Source organism: Somniosus microcephalus, chromosome 8 (assembly GCF_052327205.1).
Source record: "Somniosus microcephalus isolate GS21.2 chromosome 8, FLI_Smic_1.0, whole genome shotgun sequence".
NCBI classification, from domain to species: domain Eukaryota; kingdom Metazoa; phylum Chordata; class Chondrichthyes; order Squaliformes; family Somniosidae; genus Somniosus; species Somniosus microcephalus.
The window spans coordinates 244,403,300-244,424,010 of NC_140994.1; the positions used below are offsets into that span (position 1 = coordinate 244,403,300).

Below are 20,711 nucleotides of genomic sequence, written 5' to 3' on the forward strand. Positions count from 1 at the left end.
ACCCACTTTACTGGTAGGATCATGAAGACGGCATGTCAGTTACTGGTGGTAAAGCAGAGGTTCCACATACCTTACCACCCTCAGAGTTCCGGAATACTCACAATGGCGGCCTGGTGGACGGCCGTGTTGGCGATCACCCTCCTGACAATTACAGTAGCGTGGGAGGCGCCCACCGTGCACATCGATAAAAGTACTTGATTACATCCAGAACAATACATGCAACTGTCACAGCGGGGGGAAAGGGGAATGGATAAAGAAACCCAATATAGGGATCACGGACCGGGTCACTGCACGTACCCATACGACCAAGGTATGGAAAATAAATCCCAAATGTAAAATGGGACAAGGATACTGGGACACTATCTGTGGCAGCAACCATGAACTGTCCACCCCCGGTCAACCAGTCCGATTGGAACCGCCTCCCTGCCCATCACAAAGGGAAAGTTCAGTGTCCGGCGCCCTGGGCGGTTGGTCCTACGGCACCACGTAAGCAGACTCCTTCAACTCGTTCTGGATCCCTGTTATCGGACCCAGAAGTGACAATTATACACAACTACAAATTAGCGTGAATACTGATGGAGATATAACAGTCACCGGCATATATGATGACGCCAGACTGTGACGTTGGTTGTACTCCTGCTCGCTGCACAAAGGATAGCGCGGAAAAATGAGGGGTGCGGTCATCAGTACCGTCAACATTATAGCAAGGTGGACTAAATTTCCCCCATTCATTTGGGAACCAGGACTTGTGGGACAATATTGCCAAGAATTGTGTAGCGATGTTCTTAAGCGGTTGGGATGTACTGATATAAGATGCATTGATTTAACAACATGTGGCTATCAAAAGCCGTCGCAATGTCCCACCACGGTGCCATCTCCAATGGATGGCATGATCAGTGTTGGGGGTCCAAAGGCACTGTTACATGATGTAACTATGGTCACTTTAGAAGTAACCTATAACCTGAGCAGTATAGTGCCAGCGTTAGAGGCCAATGGTGGTGATCACCCAGCATCAATTACTTGGGCTAAGCATAAATTGCAGCGATTATTAGTGATTATAAGGACCACATAGCCCCCAAAGTAGAGGCCCCCAAGGGGCGGCAGAGACGGAAAATATTAGGGGAAGTGGGGGGCTTGTTTGGAAGTGCCAACTTGGTCCTAAATTCATGGCAAATCACGGGCCTGGGTAGCTATGCCTCCTGGGTGGCGCAGGAAGCGCCAAGGGTCTGCGGTTCACAGCTCAGGGAATGGAGTATGCGCTTACGGCAGTAGAAGTGCAGGGAATCTGGTTACAGAGAGGTATAGAGGTCCTAGGGAAAGCCGTAATGAAGGCGAGTGATTTACAGTCCAAGGGGCGAGCATGTGATATGCTGGCTTGGGACTTGATTGACAGTGTTGAAGCAGACATTGAAGACATCAGGATTGGGACGGTGCCCCGGCAGGCGCAGAAGGAAGTCAGCAGTCTTAATCTGATTAACTGGGAGGAAGATAGACAGGAACTCCTGGTAAACCGACCAGCAGGCAGGGTGGCCTGCAGATGCATTTAGATTTCTAATGCTGATGCCACAGGGGCACAAGAATGGGACATATAAATGGGGATGTAAAGTAGAGTCTCTGGGAGTGGTCAGAGGTGAATCGGCGTACCAGGTGGGTACCCGCAGATACATATCACCTGGCAAGAATGGCAACCTCCTTATGACCATGGATGAGTGCTGTACTGTGTAGATTTCAACAAACCCAGTACAATAGCAAAATGCTGGAAGCCTGTTTGGCCCAGTGGTAGGGGCGAGGTGCAGTTGGACCTAGAAGCACAGACAAATCTGTGAGTTTCAATTTAACTTTGGAAAATACACTTACCTTGGACAATGAGCGTCTCGATAGGTGATTTAACGGTGAATAGATGATTTAACTTTGGACATTGAGACTTCGTGTTTTAATGGGTTTCGATGGATCTTCAATGGATAAGACAACGATGCCAATTTTGCCGGAATAATGGACTTCCTGGCCTCAATGAAAAACATTTTAACCTTGAGCAAAACACATCAGCAGTAAGACTAAATCACATCAAATATGTACCACAGGGAGGGGGAGACAAGATAAGGAGTTGTCTTCCATCCCCCAGCCCTGTACGTGTCCTGTGGTTTGGATTACTGGGTGTGGATTGTTGGGGGAAGGCCCAGACGGGGGAAGGCCCAGACTCGAAAAGGCGGGACGGAAGAACTGTAAGAAGGAACCACACACAGCTCTCTCTCTCTTTCGCTTAGAAGCTCTCGGAAGTCTCTCTCTTTCACTCAGAAGCTCTCTCAGAAGCTCTCTCTCTCGGAAGCTCGCTCTGACTACAGCGACTGCCAAGTGTAAGAAGGAAGGGAAGACGGTCATCTCCAGCTCCCAGCCTGCAATCGACGTCGGACACAACTAGCCGGACGGGTGATTTTAAATATCAGTTGACTCTACAAGGGGTTTGTGCTGTGTAGGCAGCTGCAGCCAGATAAAGGAGGACGGGGACAGGTCATCTCTGATCCAGGCCCACAGTCCACAACGGGAACGACTGTCCGGATGGGTGATTGTAAGTTTCAGCCAAATCTGAACAGGTTTTTGTCTGTGTTTTGTTGGTTTTAATAAACTAACAGTTTTGGGTTGAACCTAATCCTTTATGTCATCTACGATTTTGTTCCTGTAAAACCCAGAGTCAAGGTACCCTTGTAAGGACGAGGAAACCAAACACCTTCCATATCTTGGCGACTGTGGCAAGGACTCTTGAGGTGTGGAGCAAAATAAGGCACAAAGTAAGGGCAACAAACCCTTGGGAGGCTAAGGTAGTCTCAGGGATGCTAAAGTAGTCTCAGGGAGGCTAAGGTGGTCTCAGGGAGGCTAAGGTAGTCTCAGGGATGCTAAAGTAGTCTCAGGGAGGCTAAGGTGGTCTCAGGGAGGCTAAGGTGGTCTCAGGGAGGCTAAGGTGGTCTCAGGGAGGCTAAGGTGGTCTCAGGGAGGCTAAGGTGGTCTCAGGGAGGCTAAGGTAGCCAGAGTAAACATTTCTGAGCCAGGGGCAAATGAAATGATGTACTCTCCGCAGGAGAAAGCGGCAGAGTGGGCGGTTAGAAGTAGCCGTAGGAAGTCTATGGGGCTAAGGTAGCCTCGTATATATGTCGCAAGTTAGACATTTCTGAGCCATGGGCACGAGAAATGTTACACTCTGAGGATCCGCAGGAGAAAGCGGCAGAGTGGACGGTTAGTGTTAACCATAAAAGAACGAGAGAGAAGGCGATTTGGCTACTGTGTCTACAGAAGCAAACCTCAATTCTCAGGGAAAAGGTGAAACAGTTGGAAGATGAGAAAAGGGAACTAGAAACCAAGGCAAGCGATAAGGACGCCGTCATAGAGCGACTGACGAAAGATTTAAGTGAAGAAAGGCAGGAGAGAAAGGTTAAGGAGGAGAGGGTGCAGAACAATTTTGAATACTTACAGTGTCAGGTGTCAGAGGGTAAAAGGCCGTGTCAGACTCACTGCGAACAAAGTGAAAGGAATCTAGAAAGAGGCGAAGAGGCGGAGGAACGATTGAAAGGTATCAGGGTAGCGAATAGAGTAGCCCAAACTCCGGGTTATGAGGGGGCAGATCACAGGCCTTGTAATGAAAAGATCTGTAAGTTGACCTTAAAACTATCCGGGGCCAGAGGGATGGTTCATCTCATGTCGCCTGGAGAGGTTGTGGAAGACTGGGATATGGAGAGTAAAGAATCAGATGATGGGCCCCCGTACAGCGAGCATCGGCCGGCTCCCGAAGCACCGGGACCACCGAGACCAATGTGTCCCCTACGACAGCAGAAGTTCGGTCCGCCACCAGTGGGCGGTGGCCCGGTGCCATTGCAGAACGATTATGTGCTCCCATTTACACCGCTTCAGCTACAGGGAATGCTGACGAGTGTGGCTAAATTAAAGCAGGGAGGAGACGCCTCCGTTCATTTCACCAATGTAGAGCAGGTAGGGGGCATTAATAACTGCAACAAGCAGGAGATGAGGAAGTTGATGCTGTTCTCCCTAGAAGGGAAGCGATATCAGAGTTTGTCGGCAGCCACCAAGGGGGAGGAACCATGCACGGCTTAAAAGATGAGATCTTGGTAGCACTGGGGCACAGCCAAGGTAGTCCGTTCTTGCAGGTGGAGCAGACGAGGCAGCAGGCAGGCGAGTTACCAGATACTTTTGCAGATAGATTGTGGCCGACTTACGTGAGGGCCACTGGAGGAGATCTAGAGTGCGCGCAGAATTAAGAGGGGCTCCCAGGAATCATTGGCTGAGGACCGTAGTGTCCAACAGTTTGCCGTGAATCAGCGCAAAGGCTGAGTCATGGTTTGACCCAGAGGGCCTCCACAATACGGAGATGGGTGTGCTGAGGAAGCTGACTCTAGCTTTCAAGTCAGGACAAGGGAGGAAGAGGAGAAACACAGGGGGAAGGTGCACGAAGTGAAAGGGAATGTGAGGAGTAAAAGGGAATGGAGACAGGAGGGAAGTAATGCGGGTCGATCCCAGGCGTGTTGTAACTGTGGGAAGTTGGGACACTGGAGAAAGGAGTGTAAGCTCCCGAAAGGGGGGAAACCAGGGCACGAGGGTCCCAAGGTAGAGACAAACCGAGGGAAGGTAGAAGACGACCCAATAAAAATCTTAGTGGCCGCATTACAGCAGGTTATGGGCAAGGATAAAGGGAAACTGGATGCTTCTGTGGGTGACAGAGGACCCAGCGCATCTGCACCCTCACTGTGACGGGGCCGCGCCCAGCCCGAGTACCTGTGTCTGCTCATCTACAATGAGTGGGGTGTGGAAATATGATTTTGCCCTTACTAGTGCATGATGGGATACTTGACATCTAATGTATTTTTGTATCATTGCCGCTCGACTAAAGTCGAGTCAGCAGCAATTAACGTAATCTTCTGACCTATTGCAAAAGTTAATCACAAACTGCTAGAACAATACATTGCAGAACTATTGGGTAACCGCACCACGTTTTGTACGCTTGCAAACTGAGAGGTGATAATGACATCTGATCAAAGAGTGAAAAGTTCTGTTAAAAGTTAATCTCGTTCTGCATGAATACTGAAATAGCTTTGTACAGAGTTGACTTGCTAACTTTTATACATGATCATATGGAACTTGTGTTCTTCACTGTATAAATATGATAATCAGACATGAGTAAGCAAATCATTTTTGGTAACAAGATTCAGACAGAACCTCCTGACAGAATGTAATTAACTAACCTTGTCTGAAGATATTTCTGTCCTGCTGACCTTTTGATTGTCCTTGTGCCAAACTCTTAATTTGTTTTAACTCTTAATTCATTTTAAAATGATACAATCCCATTACAGGTGATTTATGGAGCACGGGCTTGTTTGAGTGTATCAATATGCTGCATTCACAGATGTTCTCTGGAGTTGTGAGCCGAGCCATTGACTGGGCTCTCGCTCCCCTTGTGCAAGTCAAAATAAAGCTTTGCTTATCTGACAGTATTTACGTGTTTCAGAGTCTTACTCGGAGTCGAGATTTTGACGGGGCAGACCATGTGTAGATGTGAAAGTGGAGACCGTTAGGGGAAGGTATTTGGTAGATACAGGCGCCTCTTGCACGGTGGTCCACTCACCGAATCCGACCACTTCCCCATGGTCGAGCGGGGTCCCATTTACACTAGCAGGTTTCACAGGTAATGAACAGGCTGGGGCGGTGTCGAAACCCTAAACAATAGAATTAACAACAGAATTAGGACCCAATGTAACAATATGGGAAGGGAATCAGAAGGCTGATGTACCTTCCAAAATGGGGGTAGGGGAAGGGATACCTTGGGACCCGTACCGATCTGGACAGATCATGGCTGTAAAAGGGAAAAGAGAGACCCAAGGAGGTACAATTGCCACCCGATTTGAAACAGGCTCAGCTGCAAGATGCAGCCCTTAAAATGGTAATTAAGGATAAGGAATGTGGGAAGCCTGTAGAGGGACCTTTGGAGCAGCAGACGTAGCAGTGAAACAGGGGATGTTAGTCAAGGGCAATAGGTGGGTCGTGCCCGTGCAGTACAGGGAAGAATTGTTGCAGCTAGCTCATGGGGGTCCGGGGGCCGGACATACAGGGCCAGAAACGACTTGGAATAAAGTGGAGGCTGTGGGATGGTGGCCCCAGCTCAGGGAAGATGTAAGGGATTATTGTGAGAACTGTTTAGTGTGCGCGGCGAATAATCCAGACGCCCACCGAAGGAAGGTTCCATTGGGACACACAAGGAGGGTAGAGGGACCATGGCAGTCTATACAGGTAGATTGCATTGGGCCACTGCCCACCACAAGTAGGGGCAATAAATATTGTCTGGTATTAGTGGATACTTTCTTGAAATGGGTGGAAGCTTTTCCTTGTAGGCCAGCGACAGCGTTAAACACGGCGAAGATTCTAGTGAAGGAAGTGTTTTCCCGGTGGGGACTGCCCCGATAGTAGAGTCAGATCAGGGAAGTCATTTCACCGGACTAGTAATGCAGGACACCCTGAAGCTGCTGGGAATACAGGGAAAATGGCATGTGATGCATAACCCCCAATCATCGGGTATAGTAGAGAGGATGGACCAGACGTTAAAAGAGAGGCTTAGGAAAGAGATAGGAGAGGTCCTGAAAAGATGGGATGAGGTCCCACCCCTGGTCCTAATGAGCATCAGAGCCAGTCTCTGTAAAAGTACGGGACACTCCCCGCATGAGTTAATGACAGGGGGGTCGCTGAGAACCCCGACTCATGTGTTGGTCCTGGTCCTGACCCAAACACAGGTTCAGCAGGTCACACGGGACAGGTTTGTTAGAGATCTGTACCATACTCTAAGGGGGCTGCATTGGGAGGCAGCTAACAATATGGGAAGGCAGCACCAACAGAATAAAATGCTGTTGGAACCACGAGTGGAAGGTAGGGGACCAGGTAATGGTCAGGAATTATGCCAGAATAGGGGCATTCGAGCCATTATTTAAAGGACCCTATAACATCGTGGATAAGGCAAGTCCTATGGTCGATGCGATCCAGCTGCCGAGGCGAGTAAAATGGTTTCACATTAACCAGTGCAAGCTGTACGACTCCGGAGAGAGAAGCACAAAACGGGCCAAGGCCCAAGGAACCGTAATGAGTTTGATCAATGTGAGCCTTTCTCCCGTGCTGTGGGATGGTGAGGATGACTCAGAGGGCGGAGCGGTGAGACGAAGTAGTCGGGTGCCGAGACCCAGGGTGCTCTGGACACCTCCTCCTACTCCACCCCCGGGCCTCAAGAATCCCAAACATCGGGACAAGAAAAAACAAAAGCAGTGATTGAACCAAAGTGTAAATATGTGTATCAGTTAAGTGTGACCTGTGAAGGGGAGACCCCTCACAGAGCAGTGTTATTCTTTTGTTTTGTTTTTATAGAAACAAATCGAATCAAGGACGCGAGATGAGGTGGACGCTGCGGCTGAGCGTGTGGATGATCCTGCTTAAAGCAGGGTGGGGAGGTCAGGGAGACACCGAGACATTCTTTACATACGGGTGTATGGGAGGAACTGGCCCCACCGTAACTCAGCGGGGGCAACACGGGGTGATAATGGTACAGTTACATACTCCCACATTGGGAATTGGCCGGGTTGGCTAAGGTCGAACTCGGCCAAGTGTTCAAGGCGAACCGGGGACAAGATTTGGCAAGTGTCAGTGTCCTGCCCAAAGGTAAACATCAGACTAAGAGGGTACGGGTGAAAGAGGGTAGACGGGTTTGTCTGGAATGTAAGGGAGCACCCCCATGGGATGGTGGTGGTGGTTGCGGACAAAGGTAAAAATAATGCATCCACGGAATGGGAAAAGTTGGATAATAATCCAAACAGACGGACCATGGGAACTAAGGAAGGGGTAAAATTGTGTTGGGATAAAAGGTGGAAGAAGGAGCAAGGAGTTTATGTGTTCATGGTCGGGTCGGGGCACAACTGCAAAGGGGGGGTTGCCATTACTTTCAAATGGCAGTGGCAGGACTCCGGATCAGGAGTGAATTGGACTCAGAGTTTTGACTCTTGCGTGACCCCGGATCCTCCAAAAGCAGTCAATGCGACCGAACTGGTCGCGAGCAAAAAGAAGCCTCTGCCGAAAGCCCCAGAGACTCAGGGTACAGAGGTCAAATGTCCCGTAACAGCACCCGGGCCGAAAACTGGGCTGGTGTTGATCCCAACAGGAAAAATAATGGCCCAGAAATTCGGGTCTCCACGGGTGAGTACGCACGGGGTAATCGCCCGTAAGCCCAATGGAAGTGCCGGTTTCATGCATGCACTGCACATGCGTGGGAAACCGGCACTTCCGTTCCCCTGAAAGAAGGGGTTCAGAAGTCGAACGCGTGCGCAGGAGAGGCAGCGCGTGCGCTTAGAACTTACGTTTTTTTTGCAGGTTTTCCCGGGAGGGTAAGTTTCCAGAAGTTAGACATGTAAAAAGCAGTCGCAAGGCCTGCTTTTTACAAGGTAAGTGGTGAATTAATTAAAATTAAAACATTTTTTCCACAGGTTTATTATTTTTAAATACTTTAAAGAAAGGTAAGTTTATTTTTAGCACCATTAGAAAATGTAATTAATTTTTTCAAAATTTAAATTACTGTACTGTTTAAAATAGTTATTTCATGTAATTTATAGTTTATTTTAAAAATGTGATTTATTAAATATTTATTTGAAGATTTAGTGATGTTTTGGGGCTTACAGTATTTATAGGTTTGACAGGTCTTCCTGTCAAACTTATGAATGAAGCATTCCCTGCTACCATTGGCTCTCCATGGCCCACGCGATCCCAGGGGATGAATCAAACTAACTGCGCCCCTGGGATACGCAAGCACTGTGCGCCGGCAGTTGGAGGAGGCCCAGGATCAGAATCCCACGCGGGCCCACAGCTCAATGGCCGGCGCGGTAGGAAAGTGCAGGTCAGGGGCTTGCACCCGTGGGAAGCCCCTGACCTGAATTTCTGGGCCGATGTATCATACCATATATTATGAAGTAGTGTCGGTTATTCTTAATTTAACGGAGTTACAGTTGCCCCGGTGGTGCCCGCCAAAAGTTGTATGAAAAGTTGTTAAAAGGAATGTTCAGACAATTCTACTAGAGGAATTATGGGGACGAAAGTCGGGTGGGAGCATACATACCGGGAAATAACAGCCACACGGGCTGGGGGAAGACGAAAAAGGGGACTGATTAATGATGTGGCCACGGTGTTTAATACAGGGACGTCACTGGTCAACAGTATGGACAACGCGCAGTTGCAATTACAACTAAATACACTAAGGGACCAGCTGAGGAAAATACTGGGGGGTCGGGTAATGACATTGAGGGTCACAAATTGCAGGAAGACCAGGTGATGACGATTCATCTAAAGGAAATGGCAGCTGAGCTGGAGACTCATGCTCAGACCATCAACGTATTAATAAAGGAGGGCTGAAATGCGTTGGATCGGGCTGCCCAAAATGATGTGTGTGTCATGTACGGGGCCTGGTTGTTAAACGAGGGGCGCAGTAATTTAAAGGATAATCCCCATCTCAGACCACAAACACATCGGTATCACAGTTAACGGTACTTCACTGAACCTCCAACAATACATATGGCGTTTTGGATACGATATCCTGCCGTCACCCGAACATTTGGTTAAGCTATTAAAGAAACTAGAGTTGTCCCAAAAACATTATTACGCGTTACAGCAAAAGAATGAGAAAGAAAGGGAGGAAATTGAAGAGATGATTAACCCTCCGTGGTGGGATGTGGGACTCAATATTGAGATCCCTCCTTGGATTCGAATCGCATCACATGTGTTGGTAATTGTACAATTGTGTATTATGTTGTATCTATTAATCTTGCCATGTAAATTAAAAAGGAAGACAAGAAGGGGGAAACTTAAAAGATTGAAACGGGAGGTTCAGAGTGTTTGAACCGAATGTATGTATATATGTAATAAAAGTGAAATGTAAAGGTTTGGTTGAGACCGGCAATGCACCCAAAGGCAAAGAAGAAGTAGAATTCGTCAAGAGTAATGTCTCTAGCTTAAAAAGAGACATTAAAGGGAGGAATGTAGATTTCAAAAAACCCAGTACAATAGCAAAATGCTGGAAGCCTGTTTGGCCCAGTGGTAGGGGCGAGGTGCAGTTGGACCTAGAAGCACAGACACACCTGTGAGTTTCAATTTAACTTTGGAAAAGACATTTACTTTGGACAATGAGCGTCTCGATAGGTGATTTAACGGTGAATAGGTGATTTAACTTTGGACATTGAGACTTCGTGTTTTAATGGGTTTCGATGGATCTTCAATGGATAAGACAACTATGCCAATTTCACTGGAACAAAGGACTTCCTGGCCTCAATGAAAAACATTTTAACCTTGGGCAAAACACATCAGCAGTAAGACTAAATCACATCAAATATGTACCACAGGGAGGGGGAGACAAGATACGGAGTTGTCTTCCATCCCCCAGCCCTGTACGTGTCCTGTGGTTTGGATTACTGGGTGTGGATTGGAATACAAGTGTTGGGGGAAGGCCCAGACTCGAAAAGGCGGGACGGAAGAACTGTAAGAAGGAACCACACACAGCTCTCTCTCTCTTTCACTCAGAAGCTCTCGGAAGTCTCTCTCTTTCGCTCAGAAGCTCTCTCGGAAGCTCTCTCTCTCGGGAGCTAGCTCTGACTACAGCAAATGCCAGGTGTAAGAAGGAAGGGAAGACGGTCATCTCCAGCTCCCAGCCTGCAATCGACGTCGGCCACGACCAGCCGGCTGGGTGGTTGTAAATATCAGTTGACTCTACAAGGGGTTTGCGCTGTGTAGGCAGCTGCAGTCAGATAAAGGAGGACGGGGACAGGTCATCTCCGATCCAGGCCTACAATCCACACCGGTAACGACTGGCCAGATGGGTGATTGTAAGTTTCAGCCAAATCGCAACAGGATTTTGTCTGTGTTTTGTTGCTTTTAATAAACTAACAGTTTTGGGTTGAACCTAAACCTTTGTGTCATCTACGATTTTGTTCCTGTAAAACCCAGAGTCAAAGAATCCTTGTAAGGATGAGGAAACGAAACACCTTACAAATGAGTCAGAGCACTACATCATATGTACCTGTAACACCCTGAAACCGATAGATGAGGACTCAGCAGTGGTGGTGATGGTAGAGCCTCTGGAAGGTGCCTTTAGGGTGATTCAGGCATCTCCAACTCAGTGGTGTTCTCTGAGCGATGAGAAGAACTACCTCTACGGAGGATTGGTTTGTGCAAATAATCATACGTTTTGCCTTCAAGTTTCAGACTCACCTTGGGTGATTTCCATCTCCCAGGCAGAACCCTCGCCGGCCTGGTCTTCAGCTCATGGTGGGATGACGAGTTGAGTCTGGTTGATCCACCGCCACCCTAGCGGCCCTTGCTGGTGTAACAGTCCATGAATGCCACAATGGAATACATTGCACGAAGTAAACAGGCCCTCACGGGGAAGAATGGAAGTGGACTTGGCCAAAAGAACGGCTGGAAGGCTGGAGGTAGGACATTTAGGACTGAGATGAGGAGAAATGTCTTCACTCAGAGGGTGGTGAACCTGTGGAATTCTCTACCACAGAAGGCTGTGGAGGCCAAGTCACTGAATATATTTAAGAAGGAGATAGACAGATTTCTAGACACAAAATGCATCAAGGCTCACAGCGCCAGAGACCCGGGTTCGAATCCGGCCTCGGGCGACTGTCTGTGTGGAGTTTGCACATTCTCCCCGTGTTTGCGTGGGTTTCCTCCGGGTGCTCCGGTTTCCTCCCACAGTCCAAAGACGTGCGGGTTAGGTTGATTGACTATGATAAATTGACCCTTAGTGTTAGGGGGATTAAATACGTGGGGTTACGGGGATAGGGTGGGATATGTGTTGGTGTAGGGGTTACGGGGATCGGGTGGGATATGTGTCGGTGCAGGCTCGATGGGCCGAAATGGCCTCGATCTGCACTGTGGGGTTTCTGTGATTCTGTGATTATGGGGAGAGAGCGGGAATATGGTACTGAGATAGAGGATCAGCCATAATCATATTGAATGGCGGAGCAGGCTTGGAGGACCAAATGGCCTACTCCTGCTCCTATGTAGGCTTTGCAGTTATGGAAGATTTCAGGATTGTTATATGGCGCTTGCAAAGCCACGTGGGTGCAGTCGATGGCGCCCTGCACCATGGGGAAGCCCCTATCCTGGCAAAGCCACATGCGCCCTCGTCCTTCTTCTCTCTGCTCAGTGAGAGGACAACGTAGTCCCTTCTCCTGGTGTAGAGAGCCTCAGTGACCTCCCGGATTCAGAGATGGACGGTGAGCAGTGAGATGTTATCTCTGTCTCCTGCTGCAGACTGGAAGGATCTGCTAGCAAAGAAATTGAGGGCCACGGTGACCTTGACTGTCACTGGGAGAGCCGTGTTCACCCTGCTCTCAGGCTGCAGGTCTGGCAGAGTTCTGTGACCACCTCCTTGGTGAAGTGTAGCCTCCTAATACACAGCTCCTCACTTAAATGGACATAAGAGGAGTGCTCTGGGAAGACCCTAGGTGGGTAAGGCCTCCTGTGGAGAACCCTCATTGCCCTCTTCCTCCTCCCTCTGCGCACATCTTCTTCGCTTCCTCCATTCCCTCTCCCAAAGGTGCTTGACTGCGAGGCCCCCGTGACTGTGAGCAGAAGCCTTTAAATAACAATAGCAGCATTTTCCACTTGCAGCAACTTCAGAGTCACATATAGGCTAGATCAGGTAAGGACGACAGATTTCCTTCCCTAAAGGACATTAGTGAACCAGATGGTTTTTTTTAATTAATGGAATTTAAATTCCCCAGCTGTCATGGTAGGATTTGAACTCACTTCTACTGGATCATTAGTCCAGGTCTTTGGATTACTAGCCCAGTGACATTACCACTATGCTACCATTCCTGATTGTGAGTCAGCCCAACAGAGCCAGCCTGGTTTGGAAGGCCTGTTTCTGATGTGCTCATTGACTCAGTGGGGAGAGAAACCCTTTCGAAATCCAGTTCCACTTTTCCCTACCTTTATTTCAGCTTCTGATCTCCCCAAGTCTCGCTCTTTGCTGGAACAATTCTGCTGGACTCGCCGAAGCTTCTCGATTTCTCTCTCCAATTCTTCCTGTAAAGTTCATTGGAAAGTGTTTAAATTAACAACCTGCATTTATATCGCGATTTTAACGCAGTAAAACATCCCAAGGTGCTTCACAGGAGCGTAATCAGACAAAAATTGACACTGAGCCAAAGGAGGAGACATTAGGACAGGTGAGAAAATGCTGGGTTAAAGAGGGAGGTTTAGAGGAACGTCTTAAAGGAGGAGAGGGAGAGGCGAAGAGGGTTGGGGAGGAAATTCCAGAGCTCAAGGCCTAGACTGATGAAGGTGGGGCTGCCAATGGTGGGGCAAAGGAAGTTGGGGATGTAGAAGAGGCCAGAATTGGAGGAACATCGAGTTTTTGGAGTGGGATTGGCTGGAGGAGATTACGGAGATAGGGACGGGTGAGGCCACGGAGGGATTTGAACACAAGGGTGAACATTTTGAAATCAGGGTGTTGCCGGACCAGGAGCTAATGCAGGTCAGTGAGCACAGGGCTGATGGGAGAACGGGACTTGGTGCGAGCTAGGATACGGGCAGCAGAGTTTCAGATGAGCTTTAGTTTATGGAGGGTGCAAGGTGGGAGGCCGGTCAGAGAGCTTTGGAATAGTCAAGTCTGGAGGTAACAAAAACCTGAATGAGGGTGTCAGTAGCTGATGGGCTGAGGCGGGGCGGAGACGGGCGATATTACAGAGGTGGAAGTAGGAGGTCCTCGTGATGCTGAGGATCAGGGGTCGGAAGCTCAGCTCAGGGTCAAATCGGACACCGAGATTGCGATAAGTCTGGTTCAGGCTGAGACAGTGGCCAGGGAGGGAGATGGAATCGATGGCTAGAGAACAGAGTTTGTGGCCGGGACCGAAGACAATCACTTCGATCTTCCCAATATTTAGTTGGAGGAATTTCTGCTCATCCAGTGCTGGATGTCGGAGAAGCAGCGTGACAAATCAAAGATAGTGGAGGGGTCGATAAAGGTGGTGGTGAGGTAGAGCTGGGAGTCGTCAGTGTACATGTGGAACCTGATGTTGTGACTTTTAGATGATGTCGCCGAGGGGCAGCATGTAGATGAGAAATAGGAGGGGGTCAAGGATAGATCCATGGGGGACTCCAGAGGTAACGGTGCGGGAGCGGGAGGAGAAGCCATTGTAGGAGATTCTGTGGCTATGACTGGATAGGTAAGAGTGGAACCAGGTGAGGGCAGTCCCACCCAGCTGGACAACAGAGGACAGGCGTTGGAGGAGGGTGGTGTGACACCGTGTCAAAGGCTGCAGACAGGTCGAGAAGGATGAGGAGGGATAGTGCACCAGGGTCATCGTCACACAGGATGTCATTTGGGACTTTTTAGTCGGGCTGTTTAAATACTGTGGCAGAGGCAGAAACCTGATTGGAGAGGTTCAAACATGGAGTTGCTGGAAAGAGGGGCACCGATTTGGGAGGCGACAACACATACAAATACTTTGGAGAGGAAAGGGAGGTTATGATGGGGTGGCAGTTTGCAAGGACCGAGGGGTCAAGGTGAGCTCTTTTGGCGAGGGAGTGATGTTGGCAGATTTGAAAGGGAGCGGAAGAGTACCTGAGGAGAACCATTTACACTATCAGTGAGCATGGGGGCCAGGAAGGGAGGTTGGGTGGTCAGTAGTTTAGTGGGAAGAGGTTCAAGAAAGCAGAAGGTGGGTCTCATGGACAAAAGGAACACGGAAAGGGCATGAGGGGAAATAGGAGAGAAATTGAGAGAGATGTGAGTTCAGGGCTAGAGCAGGGGCAACCTTGGGGATGGTTTGGTTTGGTGGGCTGTGAAGGAATAAGCTATATTTCAGAAAGATACACCATAATATGAACAGAATTCTGATATTCATTAATACATGATATACTCGGTTTAAATATCTAAAGCCTCGGAGACGCAGGCTGCAAACAGAAAACAGGCTTCTGAGATAAAGATCAGGGCCTAGAAATTAGGTATAGCCCCGCCAGGTCTTTAGCGCCCGAAATTTAGCGCTCGGCCGGATTCCCGTAGCGCCCGCCTGAAATTCAGTTGCGCCGCCCCAACACGGAGGCGGGCGCTATTGGAGGGTTTGGCTGCCTCGTTTGGGGCGAAGAATGTCAGTTTCAGGCGTCCAGCTGCCGCTGCGGCACCCGATGCAGTGCGGCAGGCTGGGGTACTGCAGGCCTCCTCCTTCTCTTAAGGAGGAGCTGCCTGCAGCCGTGAGATCGCCGCTGGATTCCCCCGGCAAATGAGCCCGGCACCACGGAGAAGTGCCGGGCTCGCGGGAGTGACACACCAATGCCGCGGGGGGGTGGTGCAGGAGTCCGGGGAGGGAGGTGCGGCCAGGCGGCCGCCGGGAAAGCGGCCGGCCGCCCCTCCACCTTTATGCGCCGGCCTCTCGGAGCTGCAAGGCACCGTTTTGCAAACGCTGTTTGCGGCCGCCACGGGAGAGGCGGCCGCAACTGAATTTGGCGGTCGGACCGGAATTGCATTGGAACCGGGGCGCTGCGCACACCGATGACGTCATCGGTGCCGGCGCAGCGCTACCGGCTAACGTCGATATTACGGACCAACTGAATTTCGGGCGCGAAAAAACTTCCGGCGCAAACCACTCTATAGCCCATAAGTGGGCGCAAACGCGACTGAATTTCTAGGCCCAGTTGTTTAACAAAGTTGTAAACAGAAAAGCTTTGAAATGGGAATTAGTTAAATATACTAAAGCAATGACCCTGTTGAAATGGCAGTTTGGTGATTCCAGAGGGTTTGGAGTTTGGGAAAAACACAATGTAAAGACCCAAGTCAGGTGTTGGAAACCAACATGTTGAACAGAAATACAATCATTAAAAGAGGCATGTGCCTTTGAAAAGATGACATCAAGTAAAAGAAACACCTGCTGGTCAAAATTTTTTATGTTGAAGACAGGGAACATAAGATTAAATATGCAACCAATTGAGATAGCTATAAAACAAGTAAACACTCAGTTAAAGTGGTTTTAATTTACATATAGTAAATATGATACCTGAAGCACTTTGAAGATATGTCTTCAATAGTTACACCAAGCAATTACATTGTGTTTGTATTGAACTTGGAGCAGTAAGGAGACTCAACGTCTGCTAAAAACAGTAAAGCCAATATTAAGAATTGAATGGATAATCTTCGATAAGAATGGCATCAAACAGAAACCATTGCTGTCATATTGTTTTTATGATAGTTTTCGGAACACCTAAAGGTAGAGACATAATTATGCATGCAGCAGCTAAATTGACAGTAAGATAGAAAGCATTGAACAGAGGTATCAATAAAGACAATTAGCTTACATCAACAGAGAACTTCAAAGAATAACCCACTGCAAAAAGGGTATAAAAGATAGACCTTTTCAAACAGAAAGTCAGAAGTCACTGAACGGACCAAGCATTTCTCAACTTTACAGGCACCATTTGTAAGTTTTTAACTTTGAGTCTCGGATAATCAAGATATTTGATTTTGGTGGATGTTCTGGAATTAGAAATAAGTAAGAAATGCAGAAATGTAACGAAGTAAAGATTTGAGAATAAGGATCTCTGAGAAATAAGAAATGTAAGCAATTTGTATTTTGAATTGTTAATGTTGCGACTGACTCAAAAGCTGTTAAATAAATGTTGGCTCTTAAATAAAACAATGGCCCAGAAATTCGGGTCGGGGGCTTCCCGCGGGTGCAAGCCCCCGACCTACACTTACCTTGCGTGCCAGCAGTTGAGCTCTGGGCCTGCATGGAATTCCTCTCTGTGGCCTGGTCCAGCTCCCGGCGCTGGACCAGGCCTCAATCTTGCTGAGAAAGAAGTCCCTGAGCTTCTGGCACTTGTTGTTGGAGGTGAGGGAGGTGGGGCAGAGGAGAGGGGTTTCAGGAGACTGTTGGTGGTGGAGACAAGAAGCGGGGAAGGTGCCTCCTTCCGGTTTAACGGCGGCGGGTTGTGTCTGGGCCAAGTAACCCACTCAGGAGCGGCGGGCCGGTAATTATAATATTTAAATCAGGCTCCGTGCCTCAGATTTTGGCAGCGATTGGATTTAACGGTTGCGGGCCGTGTATCCCGGGGCTCGGGAATCCCCACAGCTGAAGGGAGGCGGGAGCTGCCATTTCCAGCAGGCAAGTGTTTTTCCAGCACTGCGTGTGGGCCTGGAGGAGCAGGAGAGCTTCCCCCGAACCCTCAAACAAACCTGCCGCAAACTGTCCCCACCCGTGATCTTCAGACCCTCCCTCACCATCGCAACCCCCAAAATCTCACTCCCGCAAACTGCCTCCCCCACCCACCACCTCCCCCGCCATCTCCCTCTCCCGCCATCTCTCTCCCCCACCATCTCTCTCCCCCGCGACCTCTCCCCGCCACCACTCCCCTGCCATCTCTCTCTCCCCCGCCATCTCTCTCTCTCCCGCCATCTCTCTCTCTCCCGCCATCTCTCATTCTCCCGCCATCTCTCTCTCCCGCCATCTTTCTCTCCCGCCATCTCTCTCTCCCACCACCCCCACAATCTCTCCACCGTGCTCCGAGCTCCACCCCACCGAGCCCTGATTTTCGATTGGCCGGAACTGTCCCCAGCGTTCCCCAGCTCCCGCCCGGCAGTGCTCAGCCACTCAAACTGGCTCGGCTGCTGGGCAGGAAACAGAGTAAAAAAATTCTAATGAGTTCCTGCCGTTAAATTGGGCACGACAGCCACCTTCCCAGAATTTCTGTGTTTCCCGACCACTGACAGGCCCCCTGCGCCCTCCCTGCCTTCCCGTGAATCTCGGGGCCTCAGTGTCTGGGCCCTGAGCAGAAATATTGCCTTCTGTGTCTCTCAGTAAAGAGGCTCCTGCCCTGTATAAACTGAGTGAGCTCACACACACCGGCTTCTTTTCACAGTGACACACCGTGTGCTGCATTTTCACACCGACTCAGCTCCTCCATTTCCAGCAATCAGCCGCGGGGAAAGGGAGACAGACTCAGACACACCAGCATTTCTCAAACAGCAATTCCCTCTTGTTGTGAGGAACAGTTTCTCCACCCAGCCCCTGAGTCTCCCCCTGTGGGTGTCCCTCACTCCCCCACCGGTGATGGTCCTCTCCCTGCTGCTCAGGGCAGAATCCCCCAGCGTTACACAGGGCCACAACATGCTCTGCTCTCCAGCCCTATGCCATGGAGTGCCAGTTCTCACAGGTGCCCACACAGTGAATTACTGAGCTCTACAGTGCCCTCCCCAGGAGGGGCTGAGTGTGGGTGAGGGGCAGTCACCCGGGGCCACTCTCACACCCCTCCCAGTGCCCACCCTGCTCTCTCAGACAGACTGTAAGAGAAAGGGGAGGGAGCAAATCTGACTGACAGAAAACAAACACCCAGACCCAGGGCAACAAAAAACACTGGGCTAAAGCAGCACTGTCTGCAATCAGATCCAATTAGTGTTGGTCATTAACAGGAAAACTCTCCCTCACTGTATTTAATATCAGGAACTGTGTCACTCACCTTAATTGCAGTTTGTGCCTGATCTAGGCTCAGCAGATTGTGGGGTTTATGTTTCCCTAATATACAAGAAACACACACACACTCTGCATCATCTTTGCAGTAGAACTCAAGGAATTTCTTATGGTCAAGACACTGTCTCTCTGTTACATCAAACACAGGTTCGATTAGGGTGTGATCTTTGTAGGCCTCTTTCAGTAAATGTGGCTTTAAATGAAGGGAGCAAAAAGATGTTTCACATCTCAGACACGTCTTCACAGCTGGGGCTGGATTCTCGATGCAGTTATCACACATGACACCGGCTGAATCAGCAGCAGGCTGTGAGCGGTTGTATTTTTCCACTATATTACACAGCGTGAAGTTTCTCTCCAGACTGGGCCTGGGGTTGAATTTCCGGCGACACTGAGGACACTCAAAGCCTCCTGGGCCTGCTGTCTGGGCCCAAACTCCCTCAATACATTTCAAACAGAAACTGTGCTGACAGGGTAATCCCACAGGATCCTGGTACACGTGGAGACACACAGCACAGGTTAATTCAGCCTCTAAAGCTCCGGGCTCCATTGTTACAGCACCTGAAGAGTTTTCACACAGCACCGGAGAGAGCGAGGAGCCAGAGCAGGAAGTGAAATTCTTATAAACAGTCCGTGCAGGGAGTGGCAATGTTAGTTTCACTTTCATGACAAACTTTGACTGAAGATTAACCCTTTCAGGCCTGCAGTAGCAGTTCAGAAACAAAATCAGAAAAACAAGATTGTAATTTTACAATATGGAGCCAGAATACAGCAAACTAGGCCCAGGAAACATAGACCCAAAACTAATCAGCTCAGACCAGACCCAAAATAGTTCAACAAACAAATTAAAACTGATATAAAGAGGAAAAATAACATTTACAAACCCTGCCGAGAGGAAGGGGAAGGAGCTCTCTGGGAGGAATAGAAAAATATACAGAAAAAGTTAAAGGTTCATCAGAGGGGCAAAGAGAGATGAAAAAAAGCAAAGCAGCAGAGGCTACAAGTCTCAGTAAACTCAACACGAAACATGTCCAACCAACGCAGAGCTACAACAACAAAGACTAAATAATGTTGGACTAAAAATCCTGAGTAGGAGAATCCAGTCAGAGGAAGTCATGATCAAACTGTACAGACTCTGCTCAGATCTACCTCGAGTACTGTGTCCAGTTCTGGTCAGTCCCACCTCGAGTACTGTGTCCAGTTCTGGTTAGTCCCACCTCGAGTACAGTGTCCAGTTCTGGTCAGTCCCACCTCGAGTACTGTGTCCAGTTCTGGTCAGTCCCAGCTCGAGTACTGTGTCCAGTTCTGGTCAGTCCCACCTCGAGTACTGTGTCCAGTTCTGGTCAGTCCCACCTCGAGTATTGTGTCCAGTTCTGGTCAGTCCCAACTCGAGTACTGTGTCCAGTTCTGGTCAGTCCCACCTCGAGTACTGTGTCCAGTTCTGGTCAATCCCTCCTCGAGTACTGTGTCCAGTTCTGGTCAGTCCCACCTCGAGTACTGTGTCCAGTTCTGGTCAGTCCCACCTCGAGTACTGTGTCCAGTTCTGGTCAGTCCCACCTCGAATACTGTGTCCAGTTCTGGTCAGTCCCACCTCAAGTATTGTGTCCAGTTCTGGTCAGTCCCACCTCGAGTACTCTGTCCAGTTCTGGTCAGTCCCACCTCGAGTACTGTGTCCAGTTCTGGTCAGTCCCACCTCGAGTATTGTGTCCAGTTCTGGTCAGTCTCACCTCGAGTACTGTGTCCAGTTCTGGTCAGTCCCACCTCGAGTACTGTGTCCAGTTCTGGTCAGACCCACCTCGAGTACTGTGTCTAGTTCTGGTCAGTCCCACCTCGAGTACTGTGTCCAGTTCTGGTCAGTCCCACCTCGAGTACTGTGTCCAGTTCTGGTCAGTCCCACCTCGAGTATTGTTTCCAGTTCTGGTCAGTCCCACCTCGAGTACTGTGTCCAGTTCTGGTCAGTCCCACCTCGAGTACTGTGTCCAGTTCTGGTCAGTCCCACCTCGAGTACTGTGTCCAGTTCTGCTCAGTCCCACCTCGAGTACTGTGTCCAGTTCTGGTCAGTCCCACCTCGAGTACTGTGTCCAGTTCTGGTCAGTCCCACCTCGAGTACTGTGTCCCGTTCTGGTCAGTCCCACCTCGAGTACTTTGTCCAGTTCTGGTCAGTCC

General features: G+C 49.4%; 1 protein-coding gene across 2 annotated transcripts in view; it reads right to left on the reverse strand.

Annotated features, from left to right (window-relative positions):
• LOC147114239 (E3 ubiquitin/ISG15 ligase TRIM25-like) overlaps positions 1-19,173 on the reverse strand; it is a 43,246-nt gene extending 24,073 nt beyond the window's left edge. Inside the window, exons 1-2 of one of the 2 annotated variants that reach the window (XM_085995920.1) lie at positions 18,538-19,173; positions 13,018-13,113 (exon numbers count right to left, since the gene is read on the reverse strand). In XM_085995920.1, the coding sequence (XP_085852046.1) occupies positions 13,018-13,113; positions 18,538-19,095 (654 nt within the window). In that variant the 5' untranslated portion in view covers positions 19,096-19,173. The remainder of the gene's footprint in view (positions 1-13,017; positions 13,114-18,537) is intronic. The other variant, XM_085995919.1, reaches the window with a different exon arrangement.
• Between the last annotated feature and the right edge of the window lie 1,538 nt (positions 19,174-20,711).